The following is a 22650-nucleotide window of genomic DNA, read 5'->3' on the forward strand; positions in this document are numbered from 1 at the left end:
TAAGCGCGTTATCTAAAGTATTTTAGCATCAGAGATATATAGAATAGTTGGCGGAGTTAATATAGTAATTACAATTAGAACTACCCTAAAGATAATTATAGATCGACTTAAACTTTCTATTATTCCTATAATCGTATACACTAACTTATATTCCCTCTATAAGTGTTTAGTTAAGCTTAGTACTATAAAAGAAAAGCGCCTTATAATTAATATTATGGCACTTTAGCAATCCTATAAGCGTTAAGAACTCTTTAAGATTTAATAGATTAATAGCCAAGATAACTTAGTAGATGTAATAACAAAGGCGAACCTAAATAAGGCACTAGAGACGTTTATTAATATAAATACTCTATATATATAAGTTAAAGGTTAGGTTAAAAGGGAGTCCCTAGAAATTTCTTAGTTATGTAAGGTCTTAAGATATCTAGAAACTTTAACCGGCGGTTAAAGTTGTCTAATTAGTTAGATTCTCTTGCCAAGACTTTTTAGAGCATAACATTCTATAAACCCTAACTTAATCCAGCTAATTAGGATTTTCTATCCCCAGGATAGAAAATCGCCATTAGCTCGCTTACTGCTAGCGCCTTAGCAGCCTACCCGTCTTTGCTAACTACTACATTATTATATAGTATTTGGTCTTATCGTACACTATCTGGTATCGTTACATCCTGTCTATTTATATATATATATAGCAACCATAAAAAGAAGAGTTGTTAGTATTAGGAATAGGGCAAATTGCCGCCATATAAGGCAAATTGCCGTCACGTGAGGCAAGTTGCCGTCACGTATCGCCGCGGCACTACCGTAGCGAGGAACCTTAAGTTCCTCAACCCTTACCCCTATCTATAAATACAAGAAACAACAATTATCATACTATCTACGAACCGTAGCTACGTGATATCCCCCTTGTGTAACCAACACCCTTAAAAAAATTTAAATTAAGAATTACAGGTTTTCCTTAATAATAGTATTTTACAAAAAATCGAAAATTCTATTTTTTTACCTCTTACTCTTTTATTATATATTTTTTTAAAAAAAATTCTGCCCATTTAATATATTAGGTAATTATATATTATTCTAGAAACTTATATTTTAATTAATTACGTTTTATAGTTTATTGTTTAAGTTTTTAAAGAACGTATTTGTATGTGGCGGTTGAGCTGTCCTGGCGGTTAAGCCGTCGGCCACCCCCCTACGGGGGTGGTTTTTTTCCCGAAGGTCAAAAATAAGCCACGGATAACTCCCCTACTTAAGTGGCCAAATATCTTAAAAGTTATGTCAAGTTACTTATTTAGACTATTTAATGCATTTAACTAGCCAATGGTTAGTAAAAATGTTAAATTAGTAGGTTTTTTATAATTTTATAGAGAGTTTAATATTTTAATATTTTATTTAGGCCTCTAGGGTTTTTTATTAGAATTTTTAACAAAATCTTATTAATATTAAGGAAGATCCGCTTGTTTACGGGGGCTACTCCTTTTAAAGAGGTGGCGTTTAGATAGTTAATCTAGTATTTTACTAACTAGTAGTAGTAGGTAACAGTTCTTAATTATAATCTTATTAAGACTATAATAGTTTATATATAGCCTTATAGTTCTATCTAGTTTTAGAATAAAGAGGATTGGCGTGCTTACTAATAACTTACTAGGTTAGATCTACCTCTTTTTTAATAACCTATTAAGGTATTCCTATAGGATTTTAAGCTCTTTATAAAAGAGGTTATAAATAAAAAGGCTTAGTAGTTACTTACCTTTTTTTAAATTAATTGTATAATTATATTCTAAGTTCTATAATAGGACTTTAGCTTATTTACCTAAAAAGACTCTTAATAAGTCCCTTAGGCCTAATAGAATATTTAATAAATTAGGGTTGCGTTTATCCTCTATATTATTATTAGGTAGGTCTTAAAGCTCTTTTAGGATACTTATAGGTAGCGTTATACGCTATAGTAGTTGCTTATATATAGTTGCTACTATATATTATACCGTTTTATATAGTAGCTAATAAAGAGTAGGGAATTCTTTAACATAGCGTTTAAGGTGCCGTAGTACTCTCCGCGTATTACTTAAGCTAGAGTGATCTATAATAGTTAAAGTATTTTATAAGATCTTTAAGATCGCCGCCTTTCTATAATATCTCTGTAACCTATTTAGTAGTTTTTTATAAAGTCTCTATTATAAAGGGGTTATTACCTATACTAGGCTTTATATCTATTTTGCTATAAAATAGGGGTTAGATTTAATACTCCTTTAGGTATAAAGCGTATACTATTTTACCTAGAGCTATATCTTCTAGAATATCTTTTAAGCTTATTAGTAATATACGCCCTTCTAATTTTTTATTATTCTATTATTTAAAGGCTTCTATCTTAAAGTATATTTTAAAATCTACTTCTATAAGCTAAGGATATTTAAGGATAAGGTTATAACCTATAAAGTTAGCCGCCTAAAATAGTTATAGGCTAACTACCTTAATATAATTATATATATTAGCTATTAATACTATAAGCTTATAGGTATTATATAGTTTAATCTAATACTTATCTAAGAAGCCTATAATAGGTTTCCGCTACTTTAGCAATAGAATAAGTTTATGCTCTTTTACTAAATTATATCGTATAAGATTAATTTCAGCGCTACTATTATATAATGCTTAGAACTAATATATCTTACCTATAAAGAGGACCGTTTTTAGCTTAATAGTAATATAGAGTCTCTCCTTTTATATCTTACCCTAATTATAGCTAAAAGAGGTCCGTAACTAGGGCTTTTCTTTTTTTAGATTATTAGTACAGTTATTACCCTACTTATTTTTCTAATAGGATTTTCCTCTAGAGAAGTTTTCTTTTAACTTTTTAGAGTATTCCTATAAAGGTGCTAGATAGATATTAAGTTAGCCCTAAAAGTCTTTTCTATTACTTAAGGTCCCTAACTTTAGCCCTTTTAAGTTTCTTACTATATCCTTAGTATTTAAAACCGCTTGTTTAAAATCTATATATATAGTAATCTATAATAGGGCTCCTACGCGCTTTATTTTATTATAAATTATTGGCTTAATTCTAGCCTAGATAAACCTAATCCTTTCCTTTTTATAAACGCTACTATTCTTATTTTTAAAGGGCTTTAGGTCTATCTATTAAGTATAAGCTTTTATAAAGTTTATAAACTAGCGGAAGTTATAGTGGTTAAGTTATATCCTATTCTAGAATAGCTTTATATTATTATATTATATAATATACAGATCTTAAATCTATTTCTTTAGAAAGGTTTACAGCTATAGATATATAATAATTTACTCTTTATTAAGCTAATTAAGTATAATCTAGTTTAGTAATTAGTCTCTAATTTTACTAATAACCTAATATATATATTCTTTAGTATTATCTTATATTATTAGTATCTTAAAGAAGTTATTTACCTTATAAACCTAATTATCTAACTATTAGGCATTAGGTCTATAGTGAAGTTCTAAACTACTAAAGGCCTTAGCTAGTTAGTCTATATCCTTTTTCTATTTATAGCGTAGATGCCTCTCTAAGTCTTTTATACCTCCTTAGGTAAGTATTAGGTAGCCCTTAAAAAGCCCTTAGCCTTAGCTAGGTTTAAAAAAAACTTATTTAGCATAGATTAAATCCTATTAGATTTAAATCTACCCCTAAAGGTTTCTAATATATTTATTAGTAGCTTCCTCCTATATAGCTTTTAAGAGCCTTATAATAGCTTCTTAATATCTATCTTAGAAAATATTAGTATAGGCCTTCTAACTTTCTAAATTTAGACTTAGGGAAGCTCTAGCTATAGAGGTAGTATTAGTATTAGTAGCTAGTATAGGCTTCCTAGCAAGGCTTAGGTCTTAAGTTAGTAGTTAGGTTAAATTACTTAAAGAGGTAAGCCTACTTAGTTTATAAGCAGTTTATATACCGCTATTATACTAATTATAGGCCGGTAGTCTTTTAGGGGGGTTCTAGTTAGTTCCCTAGTTAAATATATTAGTATATTTCTTTAGAATTTCTAGCTTAGGGGAAGATCTTAAAGTTATTTTTAGCGCTTAATCTTTTAATTAGCCTAAGTAGGGCTAAAGGGGCTTTAATTACTTTCTAGTAGCGTTATAACTATTATAAAGAGTATCTATATTTTCTTTAACGGTAACTATAAATATATATAAGTCTTTAAGCTTCTAGCGTATTTAGGTATTAGGACTTATTTAATTATTTTACCTAGAGGTTTATATTGTTATTATCTCTTACTATTAAAGGGACCTTTCTACCTTAGCGCGATAGCTTTTTATAAGGTATTTATAGGGTTTCTATTTAGGTTATTGCAAGATTTTAAAGGAAAATAGTAGTTGTAAATAAAAGATATAAATAAATAATCTAGTTCTTAAGCCAGCTACCCTTCTAAATAGAGTAGGAAGGTTTTAAATATAAGGGGACTATAAGGACACAATTGTGGAATAAGATAGATTAGTAAAAGAGATAAATCCTTAAGGAGGTAAGGCCTTTGGGATTGTAGAGACTATATACTACGGGCACGTGCCTCTATACGTAGCCGGCAACCATTTAAGGGGCGTCTAGGGGTTATCCTAAAGGCAACCTAAGGTGACTACAATAATATCCCTTACAGTGCTATTACGGGACTGCCCGTTATATGCGCTACACTATATACATAGCTGGTTGTTATAGGATTCCTTTTATTTATTTGTTTGTTTAGTATTTAGCAAATCAGCGAGCGCAAATTTTTTTAGAAGCCGTGATTTGTACAAATTGAAATCTCTAATACTTGAATTTGGTTTCTATACTCCTATACTACAAAGGCCTCACTTTCGCATGCACTTTAATCCCTCAGCATGGGCTAGCCCACCACATCACACTTCCCCACCCAACGTTGATCCCCAGGTGAAACGCCACACCCCACACCATCGCATATAGATACTTAGGACTAAAAACCGTCCAGATAAAGAGATGTGTGCGGAGAGCTGTACATGCTACCATGACAGTGAGCAGACTAAACGAGGTAAATAGCGTCAACCATGCGAGATGATTGAAGAAATATAAAGGAGGCTGTTCCTGCTTAGCCGGATCCTGCGAAAGCATGGAAAGGTCCGAGTCTTGCGCGTTTTTCAGATTAGGATCTGCCTGCACCTTTAGTTGAGTTCGCTCTACGGCGACCCAGGGCTTGATCTTAATTGGCTCCTGTGTTGTATTTCCCTCCTTACCCTGTTCCTCTTCATACACTCCGAGCAATAGCGTTCCAACGCTGGCCCAGTATATTGGCCCAGCCCAGTTGCTGATGAAAACAAGGAGACCGACGGCGAGGACATTGTAACCCGTAACCCCGTTGTAGGCGTTTGAAAGGTCAATGGAGGAAATAGCATTGCTGTTTCCTTGAGCAAAGAAAGAGACGTGTGAGAGGAGGAGTGATGAGATCGTTATTTGGATGGGTGGGAGGTTGAGGTGAGCTAAAGCATGTTAATATGCGCGAATGCTATGAAGAGTAGGGAGCGTCGTGGGAAGCACAAAGCCGAGGACACAGGATGGGATCTTACTGAGAAAGAACAGCTGCGCCCGAAAAACAAGGTAGAGAGGGATGTTCTGCGCCCGTGTTTGTGTCACTAGAAATAAGCTTAGTAGATCGAAGAGACCGATTGCAAGATCTGTGATTGCGTGAGTTTCAGGATACAAAAAGCGGTGGAGTTCTTCAGACCTAAAGCTTCCTGAGTTGACCCTACGCCCTGCTCTCCTTTACGGCTTCTCTTTCTTCTCCAATGACTTACAACCAACCACACCACGCTCGCTCCAATCCCCCAAAACACTAATCTTGCTACTCCAATAAGAGAGAGTCCTTCTACCCATCCTAACAGTGTGCCTGCCATTCCCGCAACTAGCTCCGGCGCATCCTTCGCAGTGAAACTTAACTTAAAAAGAAACGCCATGCCCCCCAATGGCAATACTGACAGGGCACCACCGATTCTAGCAATGTCAGGTACGCCATTTTCAGCTTCGTTGTCCTTGGATTCAGAGAGAGATTGTGCGATGTGTCGCGCAAGACGAAAAGTGATATGGAGATAAGTGGCTCCAATGAGTGTCCACAGAACAAGAGGTATGTTGAGAAGGGTGCTGTGCACGATATCGGGAGAACCGGCATATTTCTGGCCCGTTTGGTTCCAGCGTCGTGTGATTCGGAGAAGCGCAAGTAACATAAGAGCTGGATGCAGAGCAAAGTTTTCAAAACATTCTTTACGAGACCTGTAGGCGAATAAGTTTATTGAAGAATATTGGGATTCCCTTCAGATAGTGGAAGAGAAAACGATGTCAAGGCATGAACTTACTCGAAAAGAAAAAGATAGAAGAACCAAGCGGAGGCGGTCCAATACCAGAAATGCTGCTCTTCTTCGACATAACTACTTGCGAACATCATGATACTGTAAAGAGCAAGAAGTAAAGTAAAGAAGGCACCGGTAGATGTTATTTGCGAATATTTCGGTCGCAGTGCTACAAGGGAGAGAATGACGGAGACGAATGAGACTATACTGCCAAGCATCAAACACGATAAGTCGTAGTTGCTAGCAGTACTGCTCATCGTGTCTTGAGCGCTCTTGCAAAACTTTGCACTAGTTAGCGCAATTTCTCTATGAATAATCTTCGCGTTTGACAATTGCATAACCGAATATGATAGAAGTGATTGTCCGAATCATAAAAGACCCCATTGAAAACAAGGCAGATTTCATTGGATGACTTACCCCCATCAGCGGTGGTAGAACAACTTCGGGATCAAGATCTTGGCCAGCTGTCTCTAAAATTTCGAACGCCCTCTGCCATTTGCATGCCAGATCATCTCCACTAGATAAAGAGCCTTCACAGCGCGAGTTATCTTGGGGGCCAGGGCTGAAATCAGAGTTCGGGAAGGTGGCTCTGACTATAGTCTGGATTTGCATCGCATTCCTGAGAAGTAGCTGAACTTGATCGGCGCCTATGAATTTGATGAATCAGCAATAGCCGACCAAATTTTTGTGTCATGGACTAGTTGATTGAACGAACCAGTGGACCAAAAAGATAGGAATTCCGGAATGAATACTCCAAGGTTGTTCAAGGGGACGGGAAATCCCAATAATCCTGCTAGAGTGGGAGCGATATCTGACTGCTCGATCTTTGTGTAATAGTCAAAATCCTGTGTCGGAATCGTTGGACATTTAGTGCCGTTGGTTATGGTCTTCAATTTCGGGGACATGAATACCAAAGCTGGGGAAGTCTCGCCTGGAGCAGAGCCCCCATGGTTGCCGCCGTCATTCATTCCGTGGTCGCCACAAAGAACGAATAAAGTAGATTCAAGATGCGCCTCGCTTTCGATAGCCTCGTAGATATCCTTGACGATCCCATCCATTTCAATCTGTTTAGGAAGCATATTTGGACTATTATCGATTAGCCCATACTTTCGAGCTGTGAAACATAGTGTATCACCTGTGCGGCCCAGCCTTATGTCCAATATGGTCGAGTCCGAGATAGTGCATTATCATGGCATTCCAATCACTAGCAAGCAGCTCCTCTGGCACGTGTCTCGTCACATTGTTGTCAACTTCTGTGAAGTCCTGCCAAATATATTTCAGTTCTATTCTTCTATGTACACGGGATCGGCTGCAAGCACCACTGACCGAAACAAAGAAACTCGAAGTTCCATCAGCCCGACTGAATGTATCCGGGAACAGTTTCAGCCACGTGTCATCGCCATACATGACCAATTTTCCATCCTCCTTTGCCTTTAATTGCGCAAGCCAAGTGTCTTGGTGTGCAAGAGTTGATGTAGTGTCCGACTCGGCGAAATTGAGAATAACATCGAGGAAGGAGGGTATGGAGCCTGTAGTAATTGCTTTGACTCGTGGCATAGTTATAGTGGGAGACGTGGCATGGGCAGTAAATGGTATGGCTGCGCCAGACGAGATGAGACTGCGGCTCTATTAGCACCACTCAATTGCAACCAAAGAGTAATTAACACACCTTTGTGTAAACATGAATCCTGAATCTGCTGAATAGACAAAATCACTACTTTCTCGTCAGCAAACAGACTCAACGCTTGCTAGAGAAAACCTAACCTTCGAAGAGCGTCAACAACCATGAAGATGATCTTGTCAAATGGAGCTTCCGGCGGGTCTCCATATTTTAGCTCTTGGAACTTTGCGAGACCTGGCAGGAAGGGCTTGTAAGGAAAGAAACCCGTAGCAAATATGAAGACGGCGACGGGAATTAGCAAGTTCGCAATAGCGAGGAGAATTGAGGAGGCTCGACTCCTCATTCTGACGGTATTAGAAGAGAAATTTCACGGTACAATTCTTTTCATGGCGGAAGAAATTAGGGAAGCAATATACTTCCCAATTCTATGGGCGGTCCATTTGTATCTAGAAAGTTGGAATGACGAGGTCGCGTACGCCATGTTTCAGGGAAACTTCCCGTTGGTCACAAAATTTCAATACGGCTTAGCGCGGGAATTTCGACGCTTCACGACTTCTTGGAATCTCCGGAGTCCCGATCAATTTCTTTGGCAAATCATACCTTGAAACTCATACATATAGTCTTGAGTCTCTGGTTATGTCCATAGCCAGTATACAGATATAGTTGAAAATAATCTTATGCTTTGCTTGGCAAGTTTTGCGGTTTCAGAACATCGTAAATATGCGCTTATGAACGAAATCCCTTTACAATATGCTCCTCTCCCAATGCTGCCACATCCAATGCGTTCCACAAACATGCTGGTACCAAGATGAGAGATATCAGTAGGGATGCGTCTCTCTCTTTAACCATTCCATTGTAAGGCTATCATCCTTGAAGAAATGGTGCGTCTTCTCTAGAATCTCTGTGTGATATTCATTTAGCCATGTTTTCTCTTGCGGAGTTAACAGCTCTACATCGATGAGTTTTCTACACATTGGCACCATAGTCACATGCTCGAATCCAAGATATGGTTTATCGCCGAACTTGTGCTTGGTTTCGATCTCTTTGACCATGATTATGTCTGCGAACGTCAGCGCCAAGGTATATCAAGTATGGTATTGGTAGTACACTTACTCTCAATACGTATACCAAAGCTTCCATCTTCATAGTACCCGGGTTCTGAGATGGTCAATTAGTAAAATGCGATATCGCACCGGGCGGAATAAGCCTCACCGTCAGATATGACGTTACCAACGGAAAGCGATACCTCGGAATATTGGACTCTTGTGCCAATGCCGATAGGGCCCTCGTGTACATTCTGAGGAGCATTAGTGGTGAGCAGATATTGAGTAAACGTAGGCTTTTACCAGGAATGAGCCCACTCCATGACCAGTTCCATGTCTGTAATCCATGCCTTCTGCCCATAGAAACTGGCGGGCTAAAGTGTCTAATGCGAAGCCGCTGGTACCTTTAGGGAACACAGCTCTTTCTAGAGCAATGTTGCCTTTCAGAACCAGTGTGTATGCTTTGCGTTCCATCTCTGTCGGTTCCCCAAAATGGAGCGTTCTAGTGGTATCGGTCGTACCATCTAGGAACTGAGCACCCGAATCGCAGAGATACACCGCTTTGGGGTTAATGATAGAGCAGTTGCCTTTCTCTGGCTTGTAGTGAATCACAGCCGCGTTAGGGCCGGTCGAAGAAATAGTATCGAATGAGAGACCAACAAATCGTTCATGCTTCCTAAAGGTATATTAAGCTTTGGTTAAGAATGGGAAAAGGCGAGATTGGCTTACGATCGAAAAGCCTCCAGCTTGTCAGCACCGTTGACTTCGTCGATTTTCGCATCTTTGTTGATGAGCTGGTCTTCTAGCCACGCGAAGTATTCGATTAAGGCTGCACCATCACGAATGTGACACGCCCTCATACCCTCAAGCTCGACTTCGTTCTTAATAGCTTTCGCATCACCAATAGGACTTCGCGCTTCTTCGACCTTCTCTTCGCCGCCTAAGCTTTGATTGAGCGCCCACGAGGCTTTTGTCGACACAAGAAACTTTTTGGGCGGGGTGCTTTCCTCATTTGCCTGAGTCGATTCGCTACTCAGTGTTTTGATATCGTCAAATATAGCATCATAGGGGCGGATGGTGACCGCATTTCCAAGATGCGATCTGACATCACAGTTCAATTTGCTGTTGTCTACATAGAGGGTAGCTGTCTTCGGAGTGACCACTGTGTATGAGAAAAACACTGGGTTATATGGAATACTGTTATACGTCAGTCCAGATTGTTCATTCTCAATCCCAAGGCAATAATAGCGCACTCGTTGCCACGCAAGTTATATAGCCATGCAATCTCATCTAGCATAGCTATTTAATTTTAGCGAGACACGCAGGTAATATTTAGCAGAGGACCTACAAACGACGAAGCCTAAGCTTTTTCGCTTGGCTAGCTCTTTCCTGAGATCTTCCAATTTCTCTTCGAACTTCTTGCCAGAGTACTCAAGATCCAGAACTCGGACCTTCTCACAGGGCCGAGGAGGCTGCGCCTCACCCCAGACTAGATCAATGAGATTATCTTTGACGGGCCTTAATTCCGAGCCACCTTTCATTTTGATACTTTCCGCTAGTTTGCGCGCATCGGCTAGTAGAAGTCAGGGTCGTAAAGCCATAAGCTTTCGGGGCACGCGAGCACCTACGGGCAGTGATGACACTTGGGTCTACACCCACAGTCTTGCCTCCCTCAGACTGATCGGCTGCCCTGGTGACCTCAGTTTGGTCCTTGTATCTTCCAAAGTGTACCTATAGCTACCATTCTTGCCAAGTTGGCACGTCCTGTAAGCCTTGCTTCAGCAGCTCCCAATTGCTGTCCAGCTGCTTTTCCGCTTGGTTGAAGTATCTTCCATCCGTGGCAAGCGAAGCCTTCTCCAGGGTCACTACGGCGGTGCCGGCAGACCCAGAAAAGCCGCAAATGTATTCTGGTGCCAATGAGTGTTTAGGCGTCTAGTAGGATTCGAGGGTGGGATGTTAACCTCGCCGCGCATCACAAGGTGCAATGTATTCTGACTGGTGGCTATCTTCGGATGGTACGACTAGAGAGCTGTCAGAAGGTGACACCTACGGTGGTACTACTTCGTACTGTATATGTCGACCTTTTTGTCCTTCATAAGCTGTCGTAGTTGCGTAAGGCGCTCGGTGGTATTGATAGTCTCCATGTCGGTGGGAGAAAGAAAGTTTGGATGAGAAGAGTGAAATGCTCTAAAGAAAACTCTTGATTTGGCGACTACATAGGTCCGAAGAGGGGAAAGTGGAGGAATACACTTCCAGCAGCCTCGAAGCTTCATGAATGCGCTTTGAACAACTCTCGGAGTTACTTCTGTACTCCGCATGAGAGGCCAACCACTGCGGTCTCTGGCTTGGCGGCGGGTTGGTGGCTTCGGCCCGCCGAAATCTGTGAACTTCCGGGTCGCCAAGATCCAAGGCTGGCGCAAACACCACGTCGAAAATCATTGCCCTGTTGTTGAATTGCAAAGGCTGAGGTGTTAGGTGAAGAGTTTTGTGGTTACCAAAACGTGAAAGCAAATATCGCTCTTTTCATCATGTACTTCTGCCGTACTAGATTCCTTCTTCTCAACCAACAATCTAGGTAAATGAACCTAATCGAACCTTACGGTTCATAACGCACGGTGATACCGGGGCATTTCCTTCTGTTCTCAACTGACATCTGCAGCTACTAACATTGGTAATCTCGTGAACTACGTGCCAGGCGCGACACCGAACAAGCAGGCGGGTACGTTATTTTCAAATAGCGATTTAAGTACACAAAAGCAGTAGCGCAGGTCGCCATCCAATTTCCTTTAGATCGGTGTTTCTATCAGAACTATTTTCATCACTTCCAAGCACTTTTGGTCTTCGTTCTCGTTGTTTTCATTTGCTGGGCAATTTTTGAGTGAGTCAATATGAGCATTTAAGCACTTCCAGCCGGACCGCTACGGTGGAGCCTTTTACAACCAGCTTAACCGCTGGAGCACTACGAATTAGAATCAGAGTGTCCGAAATCCCATCTGGCCTCTTTGGAATATAGTTATTGCTTGTCCAAACTACTGCTGACGATATTCAGTAACTCTCCGTCACCCCACAGGAAAACTCGTCAAGATGGCGGGCATGCCAACTCACGCTTCCATAGTGACTGCTGCTGCGCCGCCGAGCATGTCTAAGGTCGAATCACTCGTCAAATCTATGTACGAGCCAGGGCCACCGAAAAAGATAAATGAAACCGAGGCCACGCTGAGACTCCTTCAACGGTCTGAACATGGTTGGGAAATGGCAAATGCACTATTAAGTAGTAGCGACGACTATGTCAGATTCTTCGGCGCGCTGACGTTCACGGTCAAGCTGAATGCGGACTCGTTAGTAGCTGTCTCTGATTCGCATTTCTCAATGCAGTGCTGACCGTAGACAACGCAGTGACAAATTGGACGAAGACGAATCCGAGCAGCTACTGGCAACTTTGATAAATTGGCTTGTCAGGAAATGGCTTGTAATACTTGCATACACGAGCTGACTTACCACCAGGTCTGTATTGTGCCAAGTACTAGGAGCGCTCTTGTCACGAAGAAGCTGTGCTCTACGCTTGTCACATACTTCTGCAAATCATTATCATCATGGACCAAGTGCATCCGCACGCTTATATGTTCCTTCTGTAACGGACTGCCGGTACCAGAGAAGTCTTTAGATGACTATCCGCCGACCTGGGATCTACTACCCCACCTGACTGACGATCAGTTACTATGCGTACTCTTATTGAGCATGGATATGGCGGACGAAGTCAAGAAGCTGAACAGGCCTGCTGAGTGAGTGTCCCTCTCGAGTTTTCACCGAGTTCTATACTGTTATAGTGTTAATAAACCTAGCCGTAAGTATCATGACCGCATGGCCCCCAACCTCCAGGATTTAGAACTACTCCTTCACTTTGCTTTAGCCAAGGGTCAACAGTATCAAGCGACGCCGGTTCAAGCTTCTGGGCTATCACATCAAGTGGGAGAGAAAATATGTTCTGAGGCTCTCAAGTGCTTTATTGTAGGTTACCTCAGTGGGCGACTTGCGTTTGATACTGAATATTATTCCAGTCTTGGGTGTTCTACGCTCAGCAAGAGTTCAAAGATTCGGCTGAGAATCTCGCACGCCTCCGATCTATCCTCGCACTAGCGCTGAGCTGTCTCCAGCCCCGCATAGACAACACTATGGACCTGTTCTCTGACATTCTGGAAGAATATCCCAAGTTCTTGGAACCTGCACATATGGAAATGCTCTGGTCGGAAATTACAAGCCCATGGGGAATCAAGATCCTGAAGGGTTTCAATGCTGAGACTCTGGCATTTTCAAGGCTAGTGATAGCGTTTGGCCAAGTTTTGCTCAATTCAGGTCGTTTGTATAAGGAACCCCAAGATGTCCAGTGCCAGCAAGTTATGGGTATGCTCAATATTTTCCTAGTCAATATTGGTATGATCCTATGTCGATTTCGTCTCTATCTTTCGGGTGGTGGATTTCTTAAACAATCAGTTCCCCTTTAGAGTTTTATGGATATTGCCTAACGAGGAAATAGGTGTGATGCACGAATTGCTTAAATACCCCGGCCATGTTGGCGAGAACGATGAAATCGCACCTATCGCGGTGGATTTCTGGACTAATTGGGTCAGCACCCTTGAAGATGAATTCTTCGAGTACGAGGAAGATAAAAAGCCACCTTGGACCGAAACCGCGAAAACTAACACGCTCCTGGCCGTATCTGAGTTGTGGAACAAGATACGCTTCCCGCCACCGGAGATCACCGATGGCTGGGATTCTGAGGCGAAGAAAACCTTCAAAGTATTTCGTGCTGACGTTCGTGACTTGATCCAGGGAGCCTATGAACAATTATTAGATGATATGCTAAACCAGTTCATCCTTCTTACCTTGGGAGCCTTGGGACGTGGTCAATGGTTAGAGCTTGAGGCAGGCCTCTTTTGCCTCAACGCCCTCGCCGAAGGGTTGGAGCCAGAGGCTGATGAGCGGCTTAAGTCCCTACTTAGCTTTTCTCTTTTCAGTCAAATGTCTGAAGGCCCATCAATTCCTGCGACAACACGCCGAACTGCGGTAGATATGGTGGGCTTCTTCACCAGTTTCTTCCTTCGAAATGTGGAGTTCCTTCCCCCGGTCTTAACTTTCCTATTCAGTGCGCTCGCACAGCCTTCTTTGGCAAATTCGGCCGCCAAATCCTTTGCCTCTCTCTGTTCCCAGTGTCGGAAATCTTTAACCGGAGAACTGGACTCTTTTTTCCAAATGTATCAGCAGTTTCTTCAGTATCCAACTGCCGACGTGCTTACCAAGAGTAAAGTTCTAGAGGGAATCACGTCAATTGTAGAAGCTTTAACTTCGGAGGAGAAGAAACATGCTCGTATTCAGCAGCTACTCAATGTCGTCGCCCAAGATGCCGACAAGGCAATTCTTCTAGCTAAGGATGGCCACGCCGCTGAGGAAGGTGTGGTTTCAGCCCTGACCGCACTCCAATGCTTAACGAGCATGGGAAAGGCTCTTCAAGGCCCTGATGAGGCAGTCATCGACCTCGAAGCCGACAAGAGCCCATCGACTTACTGGACTCAAGGACCCGGAGCCGTCATCCAAAAGCAAATCATCACCTTAATCGAATACCTAACAAAGGTTTATGAAACAGACTCGGATATTATTGAGGAAGCTTGCTCAATCTTCCGAACTGGATACAAAGAGATCATTCCAGGGCCGTTTGTCTTTCCTCCAAAAGAGACTGTCGACTTCATCTCAGGCTGCACACTCAATACGCCTCGTCTTCCCTTTGTCCTGGAGACAGCCTGCATATTTCTCACCTCACACAAGCACGACAAATCACCATCATTCTATGAGCAAGCACAACACTTGCTTCATCATGTCCTCAAATTAATGCAACAACTCGGCCACCCGAGTACGGATCCTGATGTGTCTGTCGGCTGCATCGAAGTGATTCAACGCATCATCAACACTAATGCTGGAATTCTGAAGAACGAGTCACCCGAAGTGTTACAAAGCATGTTCAATTTCTCGGTCGAATGTGTCAAGTGTCCAGATGTGCTCCCCAAAAGAGCAGCAAGCCAGCTTTGGGTACGCGTTTCCACCAGCCACTTTCTAATTTCATCTCCCCAATAACTAACTTCGTATTCAGAATGATATCTTCGCTCTCTCTTCTGATACACGTCATCCGCAACGAGCCACTGCGCAGGACATTGTCAATTACTTTGCTCCCTCCATCACCTTAGCGCTAATATTCAACATCTGTGGCGAAGTAGACGCCAGCTCCCTCGACTACATTACGCCGCCGCTTCGCAAAATGATTCAATCCGAACGCAATGCCAGAGCATACATCACCGCCGCACTGCAGGAGCAGAGGCTCTTTGCGCGTCACGCGGCCGATCAAAGTATGGAATCTTTGAAGAGGGTGTTTGTTGAGGGCGTTATAAGGTATGATTTCATTCATTCAATTTTGTTGTCTATTTGCCTTCCCTGCTAAATCAAGCATGTAGAAATGCTCGCAGTGTCACATCTTTCAAAGAAACCGTCAAGGAGTTCTGGTCCAGATGCAAGGCCATGGCTGTACAGCAAGGCCCTGAAACCATGCAGACCGTTCCTGGGAATTCCTGGACTGAGTCAGAAGCCCCGATGGCGGCCATGGCTACGTTTTGATTAATCTCTTTCATACTACGGTTGCCGCTACGACACCAACTGAAAGAGACTCTAAATTCTCCGACATCCATTCAGCACTCACCCAAAAGTTCTCTGTTTCCATCTGTATCTTATAACTGTCCGTCCTCCCCCGTAGAGTTGCGACTCTCCTTTTTATGTCCACGCCTTAGAAGAACGACTTTACGCCGGAACCGATGGTATAAACCAGCAGGATTAAAATTCTGCAAATGCAGCAAGCGCGAACGTAACCCCAAAAGACAGTTTGAACGCCACATTATCTTGGACCAGGGAACGCAGGTCAGTGTTCTGAACACGGCGTTGCAGGCTGGCGTAGGGTATGATGTGAATGCCTCGGGACTCGATGAACTAGATAGAATGGGTTATATTGCATTAGCTTAGCGCTCTAGAGAGCCTCTGTAGCAGCGGAAAGGGAGGAGGGTTGAGTGCTAGGGGTAGAAAAAAATACTTGTATTCCAAACACCAATAGCCCGATCACCACTGCCAATGGCTTCGAAAACACGCTGACGGCCAGCCCGCCTATGAGCCCTGCAAAACTACCCATCAGCCTGTGTCCTGATATCACTCAATCCTCCCCCTTTTCTTTCTAGTCCGAAAACCCCGAATTTTGCCTGCGGCTCTGCGAAAGAGCGTACCTAGTATGCTCCCCGCACTGACCTGCTTCAACGCCTGCGGATTCCAGCGGCCCTGACTCCGCACCGGCGTCCGCGCATCGCGCGTGTACGACCACTCTCTCCCCGCCAGCGGCTCGGGCGAGGCGTCGCAGCGCAGGAATAGCGGGCGGGGGCGCAGGGCCAGCGGCGCGAGGAGCACGCTGCTGAAGCTCAGGCCGACGACGAGGGCGGAGGGGCGGAGGAGGAGCGATGCCATTGGATTTGCTGTGAAGAGCGGAATTAGCGGCGGAAGGGGTGGTGGGGGGATGACGCGGCGCTGGGGATGCTGAGCTTGTTACAAGGGTTGTTGGGAGGTCTTGACTACCACTACGAATTGCATGATGACGTATATAGTAATGTTGTGAACGGAGGTCTGTGCGGTGTATTTAGTGGCTCCGCTTATGGGATGGCCAGCGAGATTGTTGATCTCAGTGTTCATCAATTGTAATGAGGTGTCTTTTTGTTTATTGAGGGTGTTTTTACCTTCCCTATTCGTTAGCAGTGACGGCGCCTGGTGGCTGCTCTGATTCATGGATAAAAGCGTGAATTGAGTCAGTGTATCAGGATGCCTAAAAATCTCAATTGTACCCCAAGCTTTTCCGGCCTCCTTTCACTGTTCTTAATTCCTCTAAACTAAGGCCAGAGTAGTTATGCACGGCCTGAGGCAGGCTCCTGGGCTGCAAAGGACATGAAGATGCGATTCGTCTCTTCGTGTCTGGTCGTCGACATGTGGTTGGCCTTCAGCATCAGGTCTGTAGGCAACCACCTTGATTTTCAAAAAGCAAAATCTATACGATATAAATCAGCGGCAAGCCCACAGACTCGGTTGCCAGAAGCACTATACGGACACGGTGCAATCTCCGATTATTCTATCAGGCTGAGAAAGACCTTCCCTGAGGACCAGCAGATTGTTTACACGTGCAAGTGCAACGTCTCAAGATGATTTGCGATAAATGCCGCGGTATCCCCTTCGATTTATTCCAAGGAGATCGCTCCATCCAATACGAACTCCATGAATCAATTTGGGTTTTCGTTCTATCCGCAATGAAGGGTTGTCATTCGTGTCAGGTGCTATTAGAACAAAGAAATTCTCAACTTGATCCGCCAGGTTCAGGTGCACTGCACCTCGACCCATGGAGAGACGGCGATTCTTACTGGATCGAATGGGATAATTCAGTGGATGCGATAGTTCTTGCTTCTGGGTGGAATCATTACTTTTTGGAATATGACAGTGAGACTGGACTCCGGACCAGGAGTAAAGCCATGCACTCCTATCTCAGCAATGTTCGAGGCTAAGATTCAGGCATTACACCCGTCCTATCAGCCGCACCAGACTCGGAAAATCTTCAAATAATCAGGTCATGGTTAGATAAGTGCCTGAGCGAACATGAGGATTGCCGTAATGGTGATGCTGACGCCCCCACTCGACTTGTCGATGTCGGTCCTTCAGACGGCTCTCAAGAACCGCGCATTGTTTGCGGAAAGAAGTGTGAAGAGCAACCAGCTAGATACATGACGCTAAGTTATTGCTGGGGATCTACAACGAAAAATTCTTCGTGGACATTAACGACAGAGAATATAGACCGATTTAGAGCTGGAATTCAGCGAAATCAGCTCCCGCAAACTTTCCTTGACGTCATTAAGCTTATAAGAAAGCTAAAGGAGAGATATGTCTGGATTGATGCTCTCTGCATCCTCCAGGACTCAAGCAGCGATTGGGAGAAGGAGGCTTCCTCTATGGCTCGTATTTATAAAAACTCTCTTTGCACAATAATATCACCATCACCAGACCCTACAAAGCCTCTCTTTATTGAAAGGGATGCGCATCTAGTTAGTCCGGCAGTTCTACAACTATTTACCCGCAATCGGAGCCATTCTGGAACGGTAAGATTCCATCCTGTTCTGCCGAAATGGAAGGGGAAATTTCCGAGTTCCTATAAAGGACAAAACGATCCAGGACTCCGAGGAAGCCTACCAACCAGAAGGCGGGCGTGGCGTTTCCAGGAGTGTGAACTCTCCTGTCGTACAATTACATTTACCACCCACCAGTTTGTGTGGACCTGCAAAGAAATGCAATGCTTTGAAGAGGAGTTCTCGAGTTTTTCCCGCCCTCTCGGAGAGCCGATGGATAGGCGAACGCTTGCAAAGGACGGAGAAACTGTTCACCCTCATATTCGTTTCTTCGTCAGGTGGATTTCGAGGATTTTAGACTTTTTGGGACTTTTCAGGCTCTTGAGGCTTTTTGGCCGAGTAGAACGAGTTTCAACATCGTATGAACCCTGTCACGAGCTAGAAAATAGAGTGTGGGAAGGTGGGGTTTTAAACCGAGAACCTTCTGAGCGTCTTGGGCTTGATCGGGGGTGGGAGAAAGTAGTCGAAGAGATTACGTCGAGAGACATAACGTACTGGACCGACCGACTACCTGCGCTCTCAGGCCTTGCTGCAAAGAGGCAACAGGCGACAGGTGACAAATACCTTGCCGGTCTATGGAAAAGCAATCTCAAGACCGAGCTGCTGTGGCGGGTGGAGGGCCGGGAAAACCCCATCAGACTTCCCAAGCCAGACAACTTGCCGACCTGGTCATGGTCAACGGTGAGCGGTGCCGTATGGTTTCCTCGGCGTTCGTTTGGCCTCAATGAGTTTGAGAGTCATATGCCGTCGCCAATCGGAGATGAAATTGTGATTGTGGAGGCAGATGTTGAAGTTATTGGAGAGAATCCTTTTGGAAGAGTAAAATCTGGGTACATAACTCTGCAAGGTCGGCTTTTGTGCGCTTCGGTAGGAACAAAAGAACATACCACGGCTGCCAGCCGTAACCTTCGTACTCCCGAGGGACGCGACCTTGGCGGTATTTACTTTGACGACAGCAGTTTTCATATAAAATACTCGAGCTTGGAATGTCTCTGGCTGGATGCGGGAATCGTAGAAGATGCAGATTTGAACCCAGAACCTGAAAGATACACTGGAGGGTTTGGATTGGCACTTGTGCCTCAATCAGACCCTAAGCATCAGGCGGCATACATTCGAGTTGGATTTGTGTGGTTCTCTCACTGGGTTGTGAAACGTATTGCTGATGTAAAGCAGTCTCAATTCACCATTGTGTAAATCGAGTTCATCCAAAAAAGAAACAAACAAGTAGTGATTCTTACATGGCGACTGGACTTCAAAGGCGATTGAAATTTTAGCTTTCTGATATCACTTTGTTATGTAACTTTCGTACGGCAAATTACCCCTGTGGCGGTTTTTAAAATCCCCGATCGTTTGACATCAACCCCCGCGCTCCGCATGCACTTACCCGAGTCAGCTTAACGCCAGGCCCTAGTGCGCCAAGATGCATAAACGGTGCCCCGCGCCCCGCCGGTTTCGCAGCGAAAAAAAACGGCAATCCGCGGCCCATGAGTCAACCAAGGGGGTGGTGGAAGGGGTAGTGGGGGATAGTTAAGGTTTTTTTTTTCCTTTGACGTGCAGATGTCAACTACGCCCTGCCGAGTGAGATTTTGACTCACACCTTGTTTTTGGGGGGAGGATAAGATTTTGCGCTTGCGGTTCTTTCTCTTCTGTTTCTCTTACAACCGTTACGACATTGTGAGTAATTGCGATTGAGGATTGACGACGCTTGCTAACGGCGAAATAGCAGCAATTAGATTGAGAAGGAATTGAAGGCTGAGAATTGCGGAAAGAGTCATTCAGGAAGGACGAGAGAATCATGGCCACCACACTACCCACAACGAATGGCCACAGTGCCCAGGATGGCGAGAACAACTTCGCCGTCAAAGTAGGACTCGCACGTATGCTGAAGGGAGGCGTGATCATGGACGTTGTGAACGCTGAACAGGTACTCCACCCTTTTCCTTCCCCAGCAATCTAGCCGGCCAATCCCAGCCCGGCCAACGAGTCCTTGCTCACTTGAACCATCTACCACCTATCAACATGATTTGCAGAGGCATTACAATCGAGATGCTAACGAGAAGACTTCTCCCAGGCACGCATAGCAGAAGAAGCCGGCGCAGTCGCCGTCATGGCGCTCGAGCGCGTCCCAGCAGACATTCGCGTGCAAGGCGGCGTAGCCCGCATGTCAGACCCGAAGATGATCAAGGAGATCATGGACACAGTGACGATTCCCGTCATGGCGAAGGCGCGGATAGGCCATTTTGTTGAGTGCCAGGTATGCACAGCCACAGCCACAGCCAGAACCACAACCACAATTCCACCTGCACCTACACCTGCACTTCCACCTCCGCCTCCACCTATACCTACACTGCACCTAAACGCCTTCCTCTCGCATCATCCCAAAAGCGCTCTCCGCACACCCCAACCCGTCCGAATCTATCTAGGCGACTGAGACAACAGCTAACCCCCACCCCCATAGATCCTCGAAGCCCTCGGCGTCGACTACATCGACGAATCCGAAGTCCTCACCCCCGCCGACGCCCTCCACCACGTCGACAAGCACCCCTACCGGATCCCCTTCGTATGCGGGTGCCGCAACCTAGGCGAAGCCCTCCGCCGCATCGCCGAAGGCGCCGCCATGATCCGCACCAAGGGCGAGGCGGGCACGGGTGACGTCGTCGAGGCCGTGCGCCACATGCGCCAGGTCAGCGCGGACATCGCGCGCGCGGCCAAGCTGTCCGACCCCGAGCTGCGCCTCATGGCCAAGGAGATTGGGGCGGATTTCGCGCTGCTGAAGGAGACGGCGCGGTTGGGGCGGTTGCCGGTTGTGAATTTTGCGGCAGGTGGCGTCGCGACGCCGGCGGATGCGGCGTTGATGATGCAGTTGGGGTGTGATGGTGTTTTTGTGGGCTCCGGTATCTTCAAGAGTGGTGATGCGGCGAAGAGGGCCAAGGCGATTGTGCAGGCTGTCACGCATTTCCAGGATCCGAAGGTCCTGGTGGAGGTTAGTATGGACTTGGGCGAGGCAATGGTGGGGATTAATACTGGGGCTATGGGAGAGGAGGAGAGGCTGGCTAAGAGGGGTTGGTAGGAAAGTGGCTTGAGAGTGAGACTCACAGGTGACCTAGAGTTGAAATAGGTGAAGAGAGTAAGTGACGATAGGGGGCGATGTGTCATGCGTGGCAGGAGAAATGCTTTCTTGTACATATCTGGCTTGAACGAGTTACAAATATGGGCGGCATGGAAATTTTCACACTTGTTGAGGTTCAACCCGACCACCTCAGCTCATCCTAGCTAGAGACCGTATAGAATACTATTCTCTAAGGGGATCTTACACCGCTTGATATACAATGAGAGTCGAGGAGACATATGGTGACTTCAGGAATCCTCTGGCACAGAAGAGCGTCATTGAAGAGCAGTGAGGTTTTCAATAAGCGAAATTCCAGCCAATAAAATATTGGCAATAATTTAAATAAAATTATTATAATAGAAATATACTTATTTAAAAATAAGTATAATATAAATTATTAGCATAGATTGGCAGTTTTATAATATACTCTCGTGTGTAGAAGTATTTGCATACTATAAAATGTCTTAGCACGCGCTCCCTTACTAAAATCAATTAATTTAAATATTAACTACCCCTAACTGCACTATAAATATACGTAATTAAAGCTTTATATCTCTAATATAGCCTCTTTACTCTGCTATCTACGTTATTTATAAGTAGCTAGTTATATAATAGCTTTATGGTGGCGCGGTGGGGGAGTAGTTGGATTTTTTGCGACCGTACGCGTCCTACTAAAGCTCTGCAAAAGCCCTGCACGAAGCTCTACTAGGAGCTCTACTTGGAGCTCTACTTAAAGCTCTGCTCGAAGCTCTACTCGAAGCCCTATATAGAGCTCTAAAGCTCTACTAACACGCAGCACTAATATACTAGGAAGGTTCTACAATCGGCCGTACGAACGCCCATACGACTAGTCGCCATACGATCGTCTCTACGAACGGCTCTATCCCATGCAACGCTGGCGTCCAACGAGAGTTGGTCCGTGCGCGAACACCATTTTCAAATGTTCGCAGACGCGTCTGTGGAAGAACCTTGTTTGGCTGTAGCGTCTATAGAATTCCATTCTGTAGGAAGGACGAGTGCTGGGGCTCACATATTACACGACTCTCCACCAAAAATTGAGCTCTTACAGCGTTTTATATATATATCAAAAGCCTCAAATATCTTATTACGGCTCATTGATCCTAACGATTTGATTGGCTGATCCTTATCGATAACCGTTGGACGCGAAGCAGCGTTGCATGGATTGCCCGTACGAACGCCTATACAATTAATTGATCGATTAATTAATTACCTATACAAACGCCCGCACGAACGCCCATACAATCGATTAATTAAACGTCTATATAATTAATTAATCAAACGTCTACATAATTG

At 44.3% G+C, this 22650-nt stretch overlaps 6 protein-coding genes across 6 annotated transcripts; 3 read left to right on the forward strand and 3 right to left on the reverse strand.

The window, feature by feature from the left end:
* Window positions 1-4747: 4747 nt before the first annotated feature.
* K441DRAFT_656565 (alkaline phosphatase-like protein) lies at window positions 4748-8396 on the reverse strand. Its single transcript, XM_067648029.1, has 10 exons — window positions 8086-8396; window positions 7991-8035; window positions 7648-7939; window positions 7457-7584; window positions 7037-7407; window positions 6739-6968; window positions 6328-6602; window positions 5703-6244; window positions 5545-5652; window positions 4748-5457 (listed from the first exon to the last, which is right to left on the reverse strand). The coding sequence occupies exons 1-10, from the start codon at window positions 8283-8285 to the stop codon at window positions 4841-4843; spliced, it is 2808 nt and encodes a 935-aa protein (XP_067506127.1). The 5' UTR covers window positions 8286-8396; the 3' UTR covers window positions 4748-4840.
* A 111-nt stretch (window positions 8397-8507) lies between these two features.
* On the reverse strand, window positions 8508-11328 carry K441DRAFT_632088 (aminopeptidase-like protein). The gene is made up of 11 exons (XM_067646333.1): window positions 11054-11328; window positions 10947-11006; window positions 10727-10892; window positions 10614-10675; window positions 10334-10558; window positions 10239-10284; window positions 9715-10182; window positions 9289-9661; window positions 9155-9239; window positions 9056-9100; window positions 8508-9002 (listed from the first exon to the last, which is right to left on the reverse strand). Exons 1-11 carry the CDS (start codon window positions 11301-11303, stop codon window positions 8761-8763), a joined length of 2022 nt encoding a protein of 673 aa, XP_067506128.1. The 5' UTR covers window positions 11304-11328; the 3' UTR covers window positions 8508-8760.
* A 750-nt stretch (window positions 11329-12078) lies between these two features.
* Window positions 12079-15645, forward strand: K441DRAFT_551247 (ARM repeat-containing protein; the record flags this gene model as incomplete). Its single annotated transcript, XM_067643090.1, has 8 exons — window positions 12079-12323; window positions 12382-12439; window positions 12490-12767; window positions 12828-12993; window positions 13044-13386; window positions 13520-15066; window positions 15128-15423; window positions 15486-15645. The coding sequence occupies 8 exons, from the start codon at window positions 12079-12081 to the stop codon at window positions 15643-15645; spliced, it is 3093 nt and encodes a 1030-aa protein (XP_067506129.1).
* On the reverse strand, window positions 15490-16768 carry K441DRAFT_694715 (uncharacterized protein). Its single transcript, XM_067652740.1, has 3 exons — window positions 16299-16768; window positions 16112-16191; window positions 15490-16011 (listed from the first exon to the last, which is right to left on the reverse strand). The coding sequence occupies exons 1-3, from the start codon at window positions 16531-16533 to the stop codon at window positions 15859-15861; spliced, it is 468 nt and encodes a 155-aa protein (XP_067506130.1). The 5' UTR covers window positions 16534-16768; the 3' UTR covers window positions 15490-15858.
* Window positions 16769-17657: 889 nt separating this feature from the next.
* On the forward strand, window positions 17658-18908 carry K441DRAFT_453062 (HET-domain-containing protein; the record flags this gene model as incomplete). Its single annotated transcript, XM_067641713.1, has 2 exons — window positions 17658-18414; window positions 18571-18908. Coding segments are annotated over 2 exons (1095 nt in total), but the record flags the coding sequence as incomplete, so codon positions are not given.
* Window positions 18909-19703: 795 nt separating this feature from the next.
* Window positions 19704-21553, forward strand: K441DRAFT_694717 (vitamin B6 biosynthesis protein). The gene is made up of 4 exons (XM_067652741.1): window positions 19704-19901; window positions 19951-20151; window positions 20299-20481; window positions 20686-21553. The coding sequence occupies exons 2-4, from the start codon at window positions 20023-20025 to the stop codon at window positions 21295-21297; spliced, it is 924 nt and encodes a 307-aa protein (XP_067506132.1). The 5' UTR covers window positions 19704-19901; window positions 19951-20022; the 3' UTR covers window positions 21298-21553.
* Window positions 21554-22650: the final 1097 nt, after the last annotated feature.

The sequence above is a fragment of the Cenococcum geophilum genome, assembly GCF_001692895.1.
Source record: "Cenococcum geophilum 1.58 unplaced genomic scaffold K441scaffold_12, whole genome shotgun sequence".
NCBI classification, from domain to species: Eukaryota; Fungi; Ascomycota; class Dothideomycetes; order Gloniales; family Gloniaceae; genus Cenococcum; species Cenococcum geophilum.

Coding starts and splice junctions, on each gene's coding strand:
- K441DRAFT_656565 (XM_067648029.1), bottom strand. CDS start 8,285: ATGAGGAGTCGAGCCTCCTCAATTCTCCTCGCTATTGCGAACTTGCTA. Junction 7,408..7,456: donor CATAAGGCTGGGCCGCACAG/GTGATACACTAT, acceptor AATCGATAATAG/TCCAAATATGCTTCCTAAAC. Junction 5,653..5,702: donor GTCAACTCAGGAAGCTTTAG/GTCTGAAGAACT, acceptor ACGCAATCACAG/ATCTTGCAATCGGTCTCTTC.
- K441DRAFT_632088 (XM_067646333.1), bottom strand. CDS start 11,303: ATGCGGAGTACAGAAGTAACTCCGAGAGTTGTTCAAAGCGCATTCATG. Junction 11,007..11,053: donor CAAAAAGGTCGACATATACA/GTACGAAGTAGT, acceptor ACAGCTCTCTAG/TCGTACCATCCGAAGATAGC. Junction 10,893..10,946: donor ACCTTGTGATGCGCGGCGAG/GTTAACATCCCA, acceptor CATTGGCACCAG/AATACATTTGCGGCTTTTCT.
- K441DRAFT_694715 (XM_067652740.1), bottom strand. CDS start 16,533: ATGGCATCGCTCCTCCTCCGCCCCTCCGCCCTCGTCGTCGGCCTGAGC. Junction 16,192..16,298: donor CAGTGCGGGGAGCATACTAG/GTACGCTCTTTC, acceptor GTAGTTTTGCAG/GGCTCATAGGCGGGCTGGCC. Junction 16,012..16,111: donor TATTGGTGTTTGGAATACAA/GTATTTTTTTCT, acceptor CATTCTATCTAG/TTCATCGAGTCCCGAGGCAT.
- K441DRAFT_694717 (XM_067652741.1), top strand. CDS start 20,023: ATGGCCACCACACTACCCACAACGAATGGCCACAGTGCCCAGGATGGC. Junction 20,152..20,298: donor ACGTTGTGAACGCTGAACAG/GTACTCCACCCT, acceptor GACTTCTCCCAG/GCACGCATAGCAGAAGAAGC. Junction 20,482..20,685: donor GCCATTTTGTTGAGTGCCAG/GTATGCACAGCC, acceptor CCACCCCCATAG/ATCCTCGAAGCCCTCGGCGT.